Below are 16,117 nucleotides of genomic sequence, written 5' to 3'. Positions count from 1 at the left end.
CAGTTGCCATTTGCAATCTTAGTTTCAGGGGACGCAGCCCACCATCCCATGAGGGAATTGAACTGGCAACCTTGCTGTTGAGAGCTCGCGCTCTAACCAACTGAGCCATCTGGCCGCCCCTGCAGCATCTCAGTGGCAGCTCGTTGTCTTCAGTCTAGTTGTGGAAGGTGCAGCTCACTGGCCCATGTGGGAATCGAACCGGCAATCCTGTTGTATAGAGCTCATGCTCTAACCGACTGAGCCATCCAGCTGCCCCTTAAATGAGCCTATTTTTACGAGCAATAAACTGAATAAAGAAGGATGTGATCACTTTCCACTTTCCTCACTGAACTATGTTTATATGGCTCAGGTACCGCTATGCAGGACATTTCCTGCAGGACATCTCCCCTGACGTGCAGACCAAGTTCTATGGCGCTCTGAGCATGTTCATTTTGAAAACTCATGTTTGTCCTAGGAAGCTAAACAGTCTTCAGTTTCACTGGCAGAGAAGCAGAGGGTCATTGATTTTAGGACAGTGTCCGAGAGGGTGTGAGGGAGAGCTGCTGAAGACAGTTTCCTGGTCATGGCCCATGGATGCTTGTGGGATATAGGACGGCATGCTGTTCCACAATTCAGAGTGTTTTGTTTTAATCCTAGACTTTGAGGTGAATGAGTTGCTAATGTTAAAACCTTCCCCACATTTGAAATACTCTTTGTCCCTTAACATTTTTTGTTGCTGCCCTATTTAACTTTTTTCATATTTTTTCCCCCTTAGATAAGGACACCAAGGAAATACCTTTATAAGCTTTTCTTCTCAACAGTGGAAACAAATCAATATCTAATGGTTTTTGTGCAAATATCAGTAAACATTTTATTTTGCCACTATGAAATTTAAAAACCTTGTGCCATTGGGAAGCTGGAGAGGAAGACTATTAGCAAAATTATTAGTGAATTAAAGTAGAAATAATGATAATTACTAGTGACCCAATAAAATGTCTGAGAAATTACCTATCGTTAGTAAAGAAAAAGCAGCTGCTACCATCTGATTTAGGGTGGCAGGTACAAAAAATGTGATAAACAATGCATGCAATTCTATGATTCTTTGCAATTTCCCAGTTCTTGGGCCTTTGGGGAATATATATATTTAGATGTGAGTGAACATTAGAAGAAGGATAATCCTCCAGATCTATTAATCTAAAATACACTTTTTATGAATACCCTTAGCTATGAATACGTTTGTGTTGAGTAGCATAAGTAAGTAAAAGGATGTTCTTCCATATATGAACCTTGCAGATAGGATATTCCAGTCCCCCTTATTACTCTATATTTCATTGAGCTGCTGTTTCTTTCAACTAGACAGACAATGGCTTATAGCAAGAGCTAGGGATTAGAGTTTGGAAGGGGCCACATACAGGGTATGGCATTGACAGCAGAAATAAGTGCATTGAGGATGAACAAAATTTTGTCCCCAAAGTATAACTGCTTAGCTCATTAACTATTAGGAAATGATCTAGCCATGTATATGTACTCATGTATATATATTAATAGTTATATAAATACTTACTTGAAATCCTCCTAAATCACTTTATGATAAAATTTTTGAAAAATCTCTGCTGGGAAAGTTTTATGGAATCAATTTGCTTCAAGCAAAGTTACATGGTAGTGATATCATATTAGACTCAGTCCTGTGACAGCACATCTTTGCAAAGAATTTTTTATTAGAGCATGTGCAAATTTCTAAAGAATTACAAATATGTAGATAATTTATCTACATTCATTATTTTTTTTAAAGAGTGATTTATTTTCTTTTTTAAAGATTTTATTGGGGAAGAGGAACAGGACTTTATTGTGGAACAGTATGTACTTCCAGGACTTTTTCCAAGTCAAGTTGTTGTCCTTTTAATCTTAGTTGTGGAGGGTGCAGCTCAGCTCCAGGTCCAGTGGCCGTTGTTAGTTGCAGGGGGCACAGCCCACCATCCCTTGTGGGAGTCGAACCGGCAACCTTGTGATTGAGAGGACGTGCTCCAATAAACTGAGCCATCTGGGAGCTCAGCTACATACACTATTTTTGATGAATAAATATCTATTTTTAAATGGCAGAAAAGCACAAGCCCTTATCTATATATGGGTGAGGATAATTTGTACATCAAAGACCATAGTACTGATTTCTTCAGCAATCTCCTCATCACAAGAATATCTCCCTTTCAAAATGTGTAACATTTCTGTACAAAATAAAACTATACAGTAGAACTAGATAATTTTGCATTTTCTTTTAAATGGGGATACAGATGTTTTGCTAATAAGAAAATTATTATTGGAGGAGTCATCTTCAAAATAGCAACCAGCTTGGATATTACCAATTATTTATTGGCTTGAGATCTTTATTCCACAGAAATTGTGTGTGAAAAATCATCTGCAGAACAAAGGAAGTGCTATGTGTAGCAATAAGAAATTCTCGCCTCTCTTGTGAGCAACAACAACAGTTGTTACTGCCACAGCTTTGTAGAACAGCACCTGTCCCCAACAGAGGTGCTTATTTCTAGAACTTAAAAGCTGGTAGTAAGCATACTACTCTCCTGGGGACTGCTACTTTAAAGCATGTAATCTATAAGTTCAACAAAAAATAAAATTTATTTTGATTTAAAACCACAGTGTCAAGTGGTCAACAAAAGCTTCTGCTTTTTATTGGTCTCCATGCTAACATAAAACACTTTTTAAACAAAATATTTTTGTTGGCTTTCTTTCTGTAATTCCTATGTTCTTTTTTTTCTTTTTCTGGGTCAAAATAGATGAAACATAGGCCATTTCATTTTTTTTTTTTAATTAAAGTTTTTTGGGGTGACATGGTTAGTAAAGTTGCATAGGTTTCAGATGTTCGATTTTGTAATACATCATCTATATATCACATCGTGTATTCACCATCCAGAGTCACTTCTCCTTCCACTACCATTCATCTGATCCTGTTTACCCTCATCTACCACACTCCTCCCCGCTAACCCTCTGGTAACCACTAAACTATTGCCTGTGTCTATGAGTTTTTGTTTCTTTGTTTGTCTTATTCTTTTGTTGTTTTCAGTTTTATATCCCACATATCAGTGAAATATGGTTATTGACTTTTTCTGTCTGATTTATTTCACTTAGCAATCTCAAGATCCAGCCATGTTGTTGCAAATGACACTGTTTCATCTTTTCTTATGGCAGAATAGGGGAGGCCATTTCATTTTTAATGAAGATTTCTCAGAGGCACTATTTTAAGGAAATCTTTATACAAACTAAAATGTCTTCTGGGGTGGCCAGATGGCTCAGCTGGTTAGAATGTGAGTTCTTAACAACAAGGTTGCTTGTTCAATTTCTGCACGGGATGGTGAGCTGCTCCCCCTGCAACTAAAGATTGAAAATGGCGACTGGACTTGGAGCTGAGCTGCGCCCTCCACAACTAGATTGAAGGACAACAACTTGACTTGGAGCTGATGGGCCCTGGAAAAACACACTGTTCCCCAGTATTCCCCAATAAAAAAAAATGTCCTCTAAAATAAGTGTATTATTTTCTATTTTTATATTGACTTTAACAACATACAATGGTTATGATGTATATATGACATATATTTCTTAGCTAAGTAACCTATAAATAATACAGTCATCCACTTTCCAAGATGTCAAATTATTTGTCCTATATATGACACAGTTTCAGATATTCAGAACTTTTATTATATATACCTGTATTACATATAAAATGTGTTGTAGTCACTACTCACCAGATACTTAAAGAAAACACATGAAACTTCTTATTTCAAAATATGCATATAGTAATTTCCTCCACTAAGCATAAAAATGCCATTGAATTAAATAGTAGCAGTTATTCTGCCTATAGAAGGGGCTCATGGCCTCTCTTCTTAAAAATTTCACTAAGTTAGTTGTGTTGTAATAATACCTGCTTATCTTGTTGAATTGCTTTTAGATCCAGGAACTAATATTTGCAGGAGTGCTGTTTAATCTATAAAATGTATATGAATGAAGGTGGTATTCCACAGGGGCAAACTAGGTACCTGAGCATAAGTAGAAAATTGCCTCTAGGTAGGCATTGATTCTACTTCCATAAGCATTATCTTTCAGGATTCAGGGATCATGCTCCCTCTTCAGTGGTGAACAGTGTTTTCCCAGGATTAGGGTGATTGGGTGGTTTGTTAAAGAGTGGGAACTTATGAACCTACAGGCACTGAAAAAAAGGCTATGTGGATAGAATAAACATGAATAATTCTAGAGAAAGATCAGACACATAAACTCACCACCAAATTGGATCTAGTCTTACAAAAAAAAAAGGGAATAAACAAAAGAAAGATAATGTTGAAATTTTGCTTATAGATAAAATGTTGTATTTTTCAGAGCGCTGCAAATGTAAGCCTATTAGAGCTACACAGAAGACCTATTTCCGAAACAATTACAACTATGGTAAGGATAACTTCATGGTTGACCTATAAACTGCTATGTTAAGAAAGGGGTGTGTGTGTGTTTGTGTGTACATTAGTAGAGCAGTTTAAGAATAAGTCTTAAAAATGAATAAACAAGGATAACTTTAAGAGCACGTACCTGTCCCAAATAAAATGTCTCATGTGGGCAAAATTCTTAACAAATGCTTGATTTTGAAGCATATCAGGCAGCATTGGTGGCATCTTAGAGCCATGTCATTAAGTATACAGAGGTGAGAGGGACTCTTCCTTCCCTGCGAGGCTGAGGAGAATATGAGCACGAATGTTTGGAGCTGCATAGATCGTCAGTTGTGCTTTAAGTTCAGCTTCACTGTGGTGAACAAAGGAGCATTTCGATGCGTAAGGGATGGTTGGTTAATAGAGTTACATTTAGTTTCTTCAATCACTCTATCTCATGGGAAACATTGACAGAGTTGGAAAGTAACACTTATAAAATCTGTTAGTATTCAATTAAGAAAATATTTTATTATCCAGCTTGAACTAGAAATGTGACATTCTGATAAAATATTAATTGAAGAGCTACCAATTCAAATGTAGCCAACACACTTAAGTGAAACAGGAAAAGCCTGCTGTCTCTGTGCCAGGTACCATGCTAGGTGATTTCCATATACTCTCATGTAATTTTCTCAACTGCCCTATGACATATATTATCCTTATTTTATTAGTGAGTATTGAAACTAAATTGTCCTTTCTTTGATCATTCAGAATGTACTTTTGGGTACTGGCATGCTTCAGAGTCAGAAATTTCAATTACTATTTATTTAGAAGGGTCAGTTAATAGTTTTCCAGTTGATAAAATAAGGAACAAATAAATATTTGCTGTATTCCATCAGCATTCTTTGTGACTTTTTTTGTAGCATCTATGAGTGAATGAAAGTGGTGTTTCTATCTCTGTAGAAGACTGTTGATACTGAGTCAATGAATAAACAGCAATTAAATAGGTTTTGGAAGGGAACTTTATTATTAAAATGAGAGTTTTTTTATTGAATTTACATACCTTATTTTAGAGGCTATAGGACATATGCAGTAGATTTATTTCTACTTTTATACTTTTGGAAATTGGAAGGAGAGAAATGGCAAATACTTTGTAAGAGTAGTCTTTGATGTCTTTGAAAATACTGTGTGTTAAAAGATATAAAGTAAAAAATTCTTAATGTAGGGAAATCTCTTTAAAATAAATGCACGTAGTTTCCCAGTGTTTCTTCAATGGATTCAATTTTTATTTTTTGCTTACTACTCATCTTAAGAGAGATCTAGTTTCTCTTAGTCATTGGTGGACGTACTTTCTTTCCAAGGTTAAAAGGTCATGTTTATCTAAGAAGTCAAGCACCTCGCTGCTCATTTATGGACCCATTCCTCTACAAATTGATATGAAAAATCACAGGGAAAAGAAGGTCTTAATTTTTAGATTAGTTTTTTAAGATTAAAAACCACTATATGAACTTTTAAGTACAGTTACATGAAAAACGAAAGTATAATAAAAAGGTCATGTCAGGGAAATTTAGTTGAGTCTGTGTTTATTTTACTTGTCAATTTTTACTTTATCCAACTTAGTGCTGCAATGGTTAGTGTTATTATTTTTGTTAAAAGTCAAACTACTAGTGTTTTCAAGACATGGAAAGAGACTATATTTGATAATGTTGCTGTGTGAATATTATAACATAAAATGGGATACAGAATGAATAGAAAGGAGATCATTTCTTTCTCGTAGCCAAACAATAACCAGGTTGTCTATAGTTTAAGGATTTTTCACTTGTCTGGGGCTTACTTAGCTCTACCTTGGGGGAAGGCAGGCCCTCAAATGATTAAATAGAAGGCAAAAATAAAAGTTTCTGAAAAGAAACTGCATTTTAAATTGCAAAATATGTTGATTTTTCTTAAATATCTACATATGTTACTGAGAAAACAAAGTGGGAGTGGGAACAAATGATAATTCATAAAAAACCCTCTGCTTCATTCAGATTAATTCAGGTAAAATCTCTTGAGCTTTAACAAAATTAGTTGAATAATAAGGTAAGTCTTGTAGAGAGATATTTATTTTGGAGTGGGTACATGTACTAAAAATTTCTAATGAAAATAGTAGACATACTGGGTAAATAAATCATTAGTTTGAGAACATTTGCACAGTTCACTAATCTCTAATGGTTGATGGATGCTATGAAGCACATTCACATAAACCAGGACACAAAAAAATGTCTGCTAGCTGGGGTTGTGAATTTATCATCTGATTCTCCCAAATGACATTTCAAAAAGGGCAGTCTTATCTTTTGTTAAAATACAGACTTGAAACAACACTGATAGAAAGGAATTCCTTTGCTCACGAATCGCATCAAGCCGGGACAGCAGGCAGTTATATTATGTTGGTACAGAAGTAATTGTGGTTTAAAGGTTAAAAATAATTGCAAAAATCGCCAGTACTTTTGCACCAACCTAAAATTTTGTTTGTTGTATGTTCTCATACTTAAAAAAACTAATTTTCTGAAGATTGATATGCGTGTGAAGCAAAAAGAGGTTATATCCTAAAGTTTTAAGTATTAGTAACTTAATTTCTGTGGTACGGTGTGTTGTACTGGTGGAATGTTATTGAATAAGTTTCTGTATGGAGTTGGGGTATTAATGGGGGAATGGTCTGTTAGCTGGCTCGATATTTTCATGGATTACCTTCTTCCATTCCTTTGTAGTCCATAACACCTAAAATATGTGGGAAGGAACTCAGATGAAAGTGGTTTGCTCATATGTGCCTAAGAGGCTTTCAAAAGTGGATTCATTTAGATACATTCTGTTTTCCTCTGTTTAACATCTATGGATATTGACCTAGAGCAATGAGGGTGCCTGGGCAAAAGCCATTGGCTTCTTACTGATTGACATTTTTACTTTGTTTTAGGCTTTTTCAAACTTCCCTTAAAAAAGCAAGCAAACAAAAAACGCATTTACCAGAAGTAGGAATCTAAAGAATTTGGCTCTTCTGAAGGAGAGAAATACAGAAAAGAAGCGGAACTGTACTTGCTAGATAATGCGTCAAATACTTTTTTACTTTACATCTGAATTGATTATTTTTAAGGCAGTTTGTCTTTATGTTGAGAAGTGAAGCTAACAACTGTAAGATAAATTGGGTGGTAGTATAACCACTGAGAGAGGTAGATGAATGCATTTAACTTGTTAGACCGTATTCCGTAGCCCGTAATGGGAAGGAATGTTGGAGTATCTGACTTCAAAGCAGACGGAGGAAATAAGATCTACTGGTGACAGTTTAATTAAAAAAAATGGAGTATACCTATAGGAGAGTATAAGAGATAATCTGCACTGAAACAAAGGAAGAAAGGAACTGATGTCTGAACAGTGAGCTAAGATAAAGAAGGTGAAAAGATCACAGAACCAGTTTGGGAACATAGTAGAACAGGACAACTTTATATCATGAAAGAGACTCCCAACTCCTTTAGAAAATCCATTAATAGACTTGATGAAAGAATGCTGACAAGGAAAGAAAGCATATTTAAGTACTCCGTCTTTACATATAGTGAAATTAATAAAGTTTAAATTTCTGTTGGCAGCAATTGAAACAATACACACACACACACACACACACACACACACACACCCCTAAAATTACGTCAGATTCACCCAACCTTTGATTATCTAAATGAATTTTTCTCATACACACAAATGCATATGTACACAAATTGGAAGGGGATCAGGGCTGAACATTAAGGGGACAAGTGCGTTGTGTAGTGTGTCACTACCAACTAAGACAAAAACATCTGGTTGACTTTTCCTCTATTCATTGAGCATCAAGTGGAGAAGAATTGACTAGAAAGAAGCCTACATGTCTGTTTTGAATGTGACACCTATTGTGTATCATATTAATCATATCAGCTTTATTGTCTTTTGTCCAGTCATTCGGGCTAAAGTTAAAGAGGTAAAGACCAAGTGCCATGATGTGACTGCAGTAGTCGAGGTGAAGGAGATTCTAAAGGCTTCTCTGGTAAACATTCCGAGGGACACTGTAAACCTTTATACCAGCTCTGGCTGCCTGTGCCCTCCACTTAATGTTAACGAGGAATATATCATCATGGGCTATGAAGATGAGGAACGCTCCAGGTAATTCACTCCTTAAAGATTCCTAATAACTTCTATGCCTGTTCTATTCTATGCCTATTCTATTGCATTTTTCTACAGATCTTACTCTGAGGTTCTTACCTTGGGATCTGTCTACATTCTAGGGGATTAAAGATAAGTTTTAGTTGGGTCCCTCAATTTCATGTATTGGATACAAATGTGTACGTGTGCAATTTGCGGGTGTGCATTTTCCTGGAAACAGGGATAAAATCTTAATTCTTAAAGGGGTCCCTGATTCCCAAATAGTTAAGAATTACTGTTCTAAATTTGGCTATCTGGTTCTAGAATAAATAGATGTCTTTCTTGGCAATAATTCTTTGTATTTTCAGTAATGTTTTAACTTTTCAAAAATGGTTGCTTCTTTAAAAAATACAGATTACTGTTGGTGGAAGGTTCTATTGCTGAGAAATGGAAGGATCGACTTGGTAAAAAAGTTAAGGTAAGCCTATATTTTATGTTCAAAGTGATACACAAAAAATAAAAGTGGGAAACCAGCCACTTGTCATTTACACAAAATTGCTGCCCTCAACTACAGGAGAAATATTAAAACCCGATATATACATCTATTTAAAATTCCAAGACTGAGTTTGTCTTTAATGTCTATTTCATTTAAGGAGTTCTCTGTATGTGTGTCAGAGATCTAACTGCAGTTGCCTAACTTTTCACAGTGAGAAGTCTAGCTATAATTAGTCCAGTCCTGGTAGGGTGACTCCACATTATTACTAGATATCCAGGCTCCCTCCAGCTTATAGCTCTGCCATTTTTTTTTTTTTTTTCAAATAATTAGCAGATTCTTTAACAAATTTTGTATTATGAAAACTTTCAAATATATATGAGTACAAAATTAATGGACCCCCCAATATTCCTATCAACACTTAACAAGGTTTTGCCAAATTATTACATAATTCCTTGTTCTTTGCTAATTTTTTTTCAATTATTGTAGAAAAAAATTTTTAAATATTTTTTTTCAATTATTGTTGACATACAATATTATATTAATTTCAGGTATACAAAACAACATAGTGGTTAGACATTTATATACTTCACAAAGTGAGAACCCTAATTAGTCTTTGACCCATCTGACACTGTACATAGTTACTACAATATTATTTACTATATTCACTATGCTGTGCTTTGCATTCCTGTAATTTTCAAAAAAATTATAGGTGACATTAATATTATTTTATATTAGTTTCAGGTGTACAGTGTAGTGGTTAGACGTTTATACAGTTTGTGATCTCCCTAAGTCTAGTACCCACCTGACACTATACATAGTTTTTACAGTATTATTGACTATATTCCCCATAGTGTACTTTACATCCCTGTGACTATTTTGTAACTATCTATTTGTACTTTCCATTCCCTTCACCTTTCTCACCCAGCCTTTCAGGCCCCCTCCCATCTAGTAACCATCAATTTGTTCTCTGTATCTATGAGTCTGTTTCTGTGTTGTTTGTTTATTTTGTTTTTTATAGTCAACATATAAATGAGATCATGTGGTATTTGTCTTGGTCTGACTTATTTTACTTAGCATAATACCCTCTTGGTCCATCCATGTTGTTGCAACTGGTAAGATTTCATTCTTTTTTATGGCAGAGTAATAGTCTGTTATATATTTGCACCACAATGTCTTTATCCAATCATCTGTTGATGGGCATTTCAGTTGCTTCCATATCTCAGCTATTGAAAATAGCACTGCTGTGAACATAGGGGTACATATATCCTTTTGAATTAGTTTTGGATGTCTATGGATAAATACCCAGGAATGGAATTGCTGGGTCATAAGGTAGTTCTATTTTTAATTTTTTGACGAACCTCCATTCTGTTTTCCATAGTGGCTGCACTATGGAATTTTTTCAATCCCACAAACAGTGCACGAGGGTTCCATTTTCTCCACATCCTCACCAACACTTGTTTGTTGATTTATTGATGAGAGTCTTTCTGACAGGTGTGAGGTGATATCTCATTGTGGTTTTAATTTGCATTTCTCTGACGATTAGTGATGTTGAACATCTTTTCATATGTCTATTGGTCATCTCTGTGTCCTTTTTGGAGAAATGTCTGTTCAGATCATCTGCCCATTTTTTAATTGGATTGTTTGCTTTTTGGTGTTGAGTTGTATGAGTTTTTAAAATAAATTTTGGATATTAACTCCTTATCGGATGTATCATTGGTGAATATATTCTATTTAGTAGAATATGTTGTTTGTTTTGTTGATCGTTTCCTTTGCTGTGCAAAAACTTTTTAGTTTGATGTAGTTACATTTGTTTAGTTTTTCTTTCATGTCCCTTGTCCATGGAGATGCATCAGTAAAAATATTACTAAGGGTGATGTCTGAGAGTTTACTGTGTATGTTTTCTTTTAGCAGTTTTATGGTTTTGGGCCTCACATTTAAGTCTTTAATCCAGATTGAGTTTATTTTTGTACATGGAGTAAGAAGGTGGTCCAGTTTCATTTTTTTTTTTTTGCATGTATCTGTCCAGTTTTCCCAGCATCATTTATTGAATAGAATGTTTTTACCCCAATGTATATTATTGCTTTGTCATAGATTAAATGACTATATAGGCATGGATTTATTTCTGGGCTCTCTATTCTGTTCCATTGATCTATGTGTTGATTTTTATACTAGTACCATGCTGCTTTCTTTACTACAGCCTTGTAGTATAGTTTGATATCGGGTATTGTGATTTCTCCAATTTTGTTCTTTTTTCAAGATTATTGTGGCTATTTTCTCTTTGTCTTTAATCTTTGCCATTTTAATTATAATGTGTCTTGGTGTGGGCCTCCTTGGGTTCATCTTGTTTGGGACTCTCTGTGCTTCCTGAGCTTGTATGTCTATTTCCTTTGCCAGGTTAGGGAAGTTTTCAGTTATTATTTCTTCAAATGTGTTCTTTATCCCTGCTCCCTCTCTTCTCCTTCTGGTACTCCTATGATGTAAATGTTGTTATGCTTGATGTTGTCCCAGAGGTCCCTTAAACTATCTTCGTTTCTTATTTCTTTTTTTTTTTTTCTGTTCCGATTGGGTGTATTCTGCTACCTTGTCTTCTAAATCACCGATTCAGTCCTCTGCTTCATCTAATCTGTTGGTGATTCATTCTAGTGTATTCTTTTCAGTTTTTGTATTCTTGATTTCTGAGTGTTTTTTTTATGGTTTCTATGTCCTTTTTTATACTAACTCTTTGTTGAAGTTCTCATTAAGTTCCTTAAGAATTCTTGTAACCAGTGTTTTGAACTCTGTTAAGTTGGTTGTCTACACTGCATTTGGTTCATTTTCTGGAGTTTTCTCTTGTTCTTTTATTTGAGACATGTTTCTTTATTTCCTCATTTTGGCTGCCTCCTGTGTTTGCTTCTATGTATTAGGTAGACCTTCTATGTCTTTCAGTCTTTGCCAGGTGGCCTTATGTAGTATGTGTCCTATGTGGTCCAGTGGCACGGTCTACCTGATTACACACAACTCAGTCTTGCCCTGTATGTCTCTGGCACCTCTTGAGTTGCTGCCCCTCTGCCGGAGCCCAGAGTGAGTACTTGCAAGCGACTGAGTCTGTCTGTGGGCCCTTTAAGAAGATGTCTGGGTTTCTAGCTGCCTTCCATCTCACAGGGACGGCTAGAATCCTCACTGGTTTTCTCCACCAGTTGTGGGGACTCTTCTTCCCAGCCCAGGACCCCTGAGCTGGGGAGCCTCTTGTGGGGCTGGGACCCCTCACACTTCAGGGAGGACCTCTGCCACTGAGATGTCCCTCCTGGTGCTCAACCACTACCTGTAAGTTTGAGATGAGCCTATTTTGCATCTCTGCCCCTCTTACCAGTCTCAATGTGGCCTCTTCTTTATATCCTTAATTATGGGGGTTCTGTTCAGCTAGTGTTCAGATGATTCTCAAGGTTGATTGTTCTATAATTTAGTTGTAATTTAATGTGATCATGGGTGGCAGCAGGCACAGCATTTACCTATTCCACTATCTTGGATCCATGTTCTGCTCTGCCAGTTTTAAGAGAATTGCTTCCATGCTCATGTTTACCTGGAGGTCACAAGATGGCTGCCCCTCCTCTAGTCTCACACCTACATTTCCAGGAGAAAGAAAAGGGAGGTAAAGGGGGTTTCCAAGTACCCCATATAGCAACTTTTACTTAGGACTGGGCCTCATGTCCATCCCTAGATGCAAGAGAGGCTGGGAAATGTAGTTTTTTAGCTGGGCATATTGCTTCCTTGAACAAAATGCAGTTCTGTGAGTCAAAGGGGAGAATAAAAGATAGGTAGGAAACTACCATTGTTGTCCAGTGCACAGGCATCAATTCCTATGTACAGGTGCAGCCACATTCATCTGTGTATAAGAGATATGACCAAATTAGGTCCTTAGAGCAGTAATGTAGCTTTATTTTTAAGCCAGTGACTTAGATTCTAGAAGTGATACATTTGGAAAAAAGCCACAGTAAATTACCTTATATAGAAGGTTCCATTTCTTTTTACTATACTAAGCAAATCTGTTTCAAAGAAAGGAATGTAGGAGAGTATTCATCAAGTGGCAAAGAATTGAAAAGGGTGTGTGTGTGTGTGTGTGTGTGTAGTGGGTGTAGAAGTGGGAGGGGAGAGTGGTAATTCTATCAAACATAATACATCCTCTTCCTTCGGTGAATTTAAAGACTTGGGAAATGTTTAGAGAGTAAGTTAAATACCCCTGGGCAGTTTATCTTACATTACATCTGGCACTTGACACAGCAGATACATTTGAGTTTAAGTGACCTACAAAAATGTAGAGGGCATTATTTTGCAGGGATAAACTATCTTCCACTAAGTTCTTCCCTGCCCCCACTCTCCCCACCCCCCCACTCTCCCCACCTCCACTCTCCCCACCCCCGCTCTGATATTTGTCAAAAGTAAGATGTAGTTCAGGTTCATTCTTGTGAGAATTCTCTGTTTGTATCTTTTTCCAATTAGTTTGGTGTTTATTACAAAGTGGCTCTTCTTCAGCATGTTGGAATGTCTTACTGTCCTTTTAATTTGGTTTTCTGCTTGCTAATGCAGAACAGGAATGTGTCCTAAATTCCTGTACCAGTTGAAAGAGCTTTCAACATCCCTGCTGCAAAGCATGTAACAAGGCTTCTCTTTTGGTACCAAAACAATTATCATCATGTAAAGACCCAGGATGCATGGCTGTTTCTCTGTTTCTTAGTAAGGCTAACATATTTTCTGTTGCTTTCTACAGGGGACTCACAGAGTTATTACTATGAAATCATTTATATTCTCAGTTTAGATTTAAACATGCTAAAGGAAGGATTAAACCAATAACTTGAACAATTTTTAATTCATATGCAGATACTCAGGACTTAAAGGCCTTGGATGGAAAATCTCTTTTGGCTAGAATTTTTGAGATCCTTACTTTAGTTTTCCAGTCAGTTTGAGGATGTAAAAAAAGAGTTTTATGGAGGATACTTTTGAACAAATCAGTTGCCCTTTTTACTGATTTTTTGTTCTTGGTGGATCGATCAAGAATTAAATAAAGACCTTTTTATGGTTTTGCCATGCAAATAGTTGTTTATCTGTGTCTCTGTTATAGCAGTTTGTTCAAATCAAGATATTTGGCCTGTGTTGGGGAGTTGAGAATTAGACTTTTTTTTTTAAATATGAAAAACAATAAGAGTGTGGAATAAATGGTATTAAAATGAAGATTACTTTTAGTAATTGAAAAATCATTTATTATATACTAAACACTTTATGCACTTTTATCTGTTAATCTTCAGAACAGTGTTATAAGCAGATTCTACCATTAATTCCAATGTGTTAATGATGAAAACGAGGTTTAGTAAATTCAAGAAACTTTGCACAGTAACTGATGGGGTTAAAATTTGAAATTGGGCAATCTGACATTAGCTCCTCGCTATTGGAAATGTGGTTTCTAGACCATAAACATTGACATCACCTGGGAGCTTGTTAGTTATAAAGGGCCCTGTCCCAGGCCCACTGAATGAGAATGTGCAATTTAACAAGACCTCCAAGTTATTTCTATAATCATTGAAATTTGAAAATATTGATTTAGTCCTTATTCACTATGTATAACATCCATAATATAACTCCTTTTTAATTTATTATATGACATGAAAACATAATGGGCATTGCTAATATGAAATATTAGTAAACTTGATTGTGGCTATTAAAAACGTTGGTAATGTCTGCTTTATAAAACTAAGAAAGAGGGCAGAAACTTACCTGTTCTGTTTGTTGCCCTGCGTAGGTATTATTTTAAGAAGTACTTTTAAGAGACTCCATTCCCACCCCAAATTTTAATTGTTTTTATTTCTCAAATCACATAGATTTAAAAAGACTCCATTTCTATGTGTCATAAGAGAGGAAAATGACAAATAGCCCTTCTGTCAAATTCTCTGTGTAAATCTTCCATTTGTTGATCACTTATGAAGTGCCAGACTTGTATATGTTGTCTCAGGAAATAACTACAAATATTGACTGACATTTGTATCACCACTTACTCACATGGGGATTTTAAGGTTTGATATGAAAACATTATTGATATAGGTGGCCAGTTTTGTGCTCTTTAAAATCTGAGAATTATGCTCATGTAGCATAAATTTCATTGTTATCCTGGAATATAGATTTTATACTTTTGGAAAGTAGTAAAATGGTTTCGAGATCTGACGTTGCAGTCTCACTCAGTTGTTAGAATAATAGAAATGACGACCCTGGTGACCATTTTCTGTTTTAAATTTCACAGCGCTGGGATATGAAGCTCCGTCATCTTGGACTGAACAAAAGTGATTCTAGCCATAGTGATTCCACTCAGAGTCAGAAGTCTGGCAGGAACTCTAACTCCCGGCAAGCACGCAACTAAATCCTGAAATGCAGAAAGAACATTAGTGGACTTCCTATTAAAATTGCATTGCTGGACTAGCAAAGGAAAATTGCACTATTGCACGTCACATTCTATTGTTTTTACCACAAAAGTCATGTGGTAACTGATATTACTTTTATTTTCTCTTGTTTTCTGCTCTTCTCTTCCCTCCCCCCACCCCGTTTTTTGTGGTCTGGGTGCAGATCCTTAAATATATTATATGTATCCTATTTCACTAATCATGGGGAAACTGTTCTTTGCAATAATAATAAATTAAACATGTTGATATCAGAGCCTCTTTTCTGGAATAAATGTTAATTTACTCTTCTATACCTGGATTGGAAATGCAGTATTGGACACAAAGAGAGAAAGCTAAATATGCTGTACAGCATACTTGGCTGATGTAATTACAGCCTCATTTTCTCATGCCTTTTGGGCATTCTCCTCATACTTAGGAAGTTCCACATGTTTATAAAGGTAAAATAGCATTTGAAATCAAATGCCACACAGACAAAGCAATCAAGCACCAGGAAGCATTTATGAGAAAAAGACACACAGGATGAATTATTTGCAAGATTGGTAGGAAGCAAAATAAATAGTGTTAGGAGTTGGGGATTGAACATTATGCCAAATTGAGAAGCACAACTGAAACTAGTAGCTGTTGGGATGTTAACAGTAACATTTATCTTTTGGTAA

General features: G+C 35.9%; 1 protein-coding gene across 1 annotated transcript in view; it reads left to right on the top strand.

Moving 5' to 3' along the window:
• FRZB (frizzled related protein) overlaps window positions 1–15,714 on the top strand; it is a 32,196-nt gene extending 16,482 nt beyond the window's left edge. Inside the window, exons 3-6 of the mRNA XM_019752852.2 lie at window positions 4,363–4,428; window positions 8,360–8,564; window positions 8,958–9,021; window positions 15,305–15,714. Of these exons, the coding sequence (XP_019608411.1) occupies window positions 4,363–4,428; window positions 8,360–8,564; window positions 8,958–9,021; window positions 15,305–15,421 (452 nt within the window). The 3' untranslated portion in view covers window positions 15,422–15,714. The remainder of the gene's footprint in view (window positions 1–4,362; window positions 4,429–8,359; window positions 8,565–8,957; window positions 9,022–15,304) is intronic.
• The last annotated feature ends 403 nt before the right edge of the window (window positions 15,715–16,117 follow it).

The sequence above is a fragment of the Rhinolophus sinicus genome, linkage group LG01 (genome assembly GCF_036562045.2).
Source record: "Rhinolophus sinicus isolate RSC01 linkage group LG01, ASM3656204v1, whole genome shotgun sequence".
NCBI classification, from domain to species: Eukaryota; Metazoa; Chordata; class Mammalia; order Chiroptera; family Rhinolophidae; genus Rhinolophus; species Rhinolophus sinicus.
This window is presented reverse-complemented; position numbering and strand designations above follow the sequence as displayed.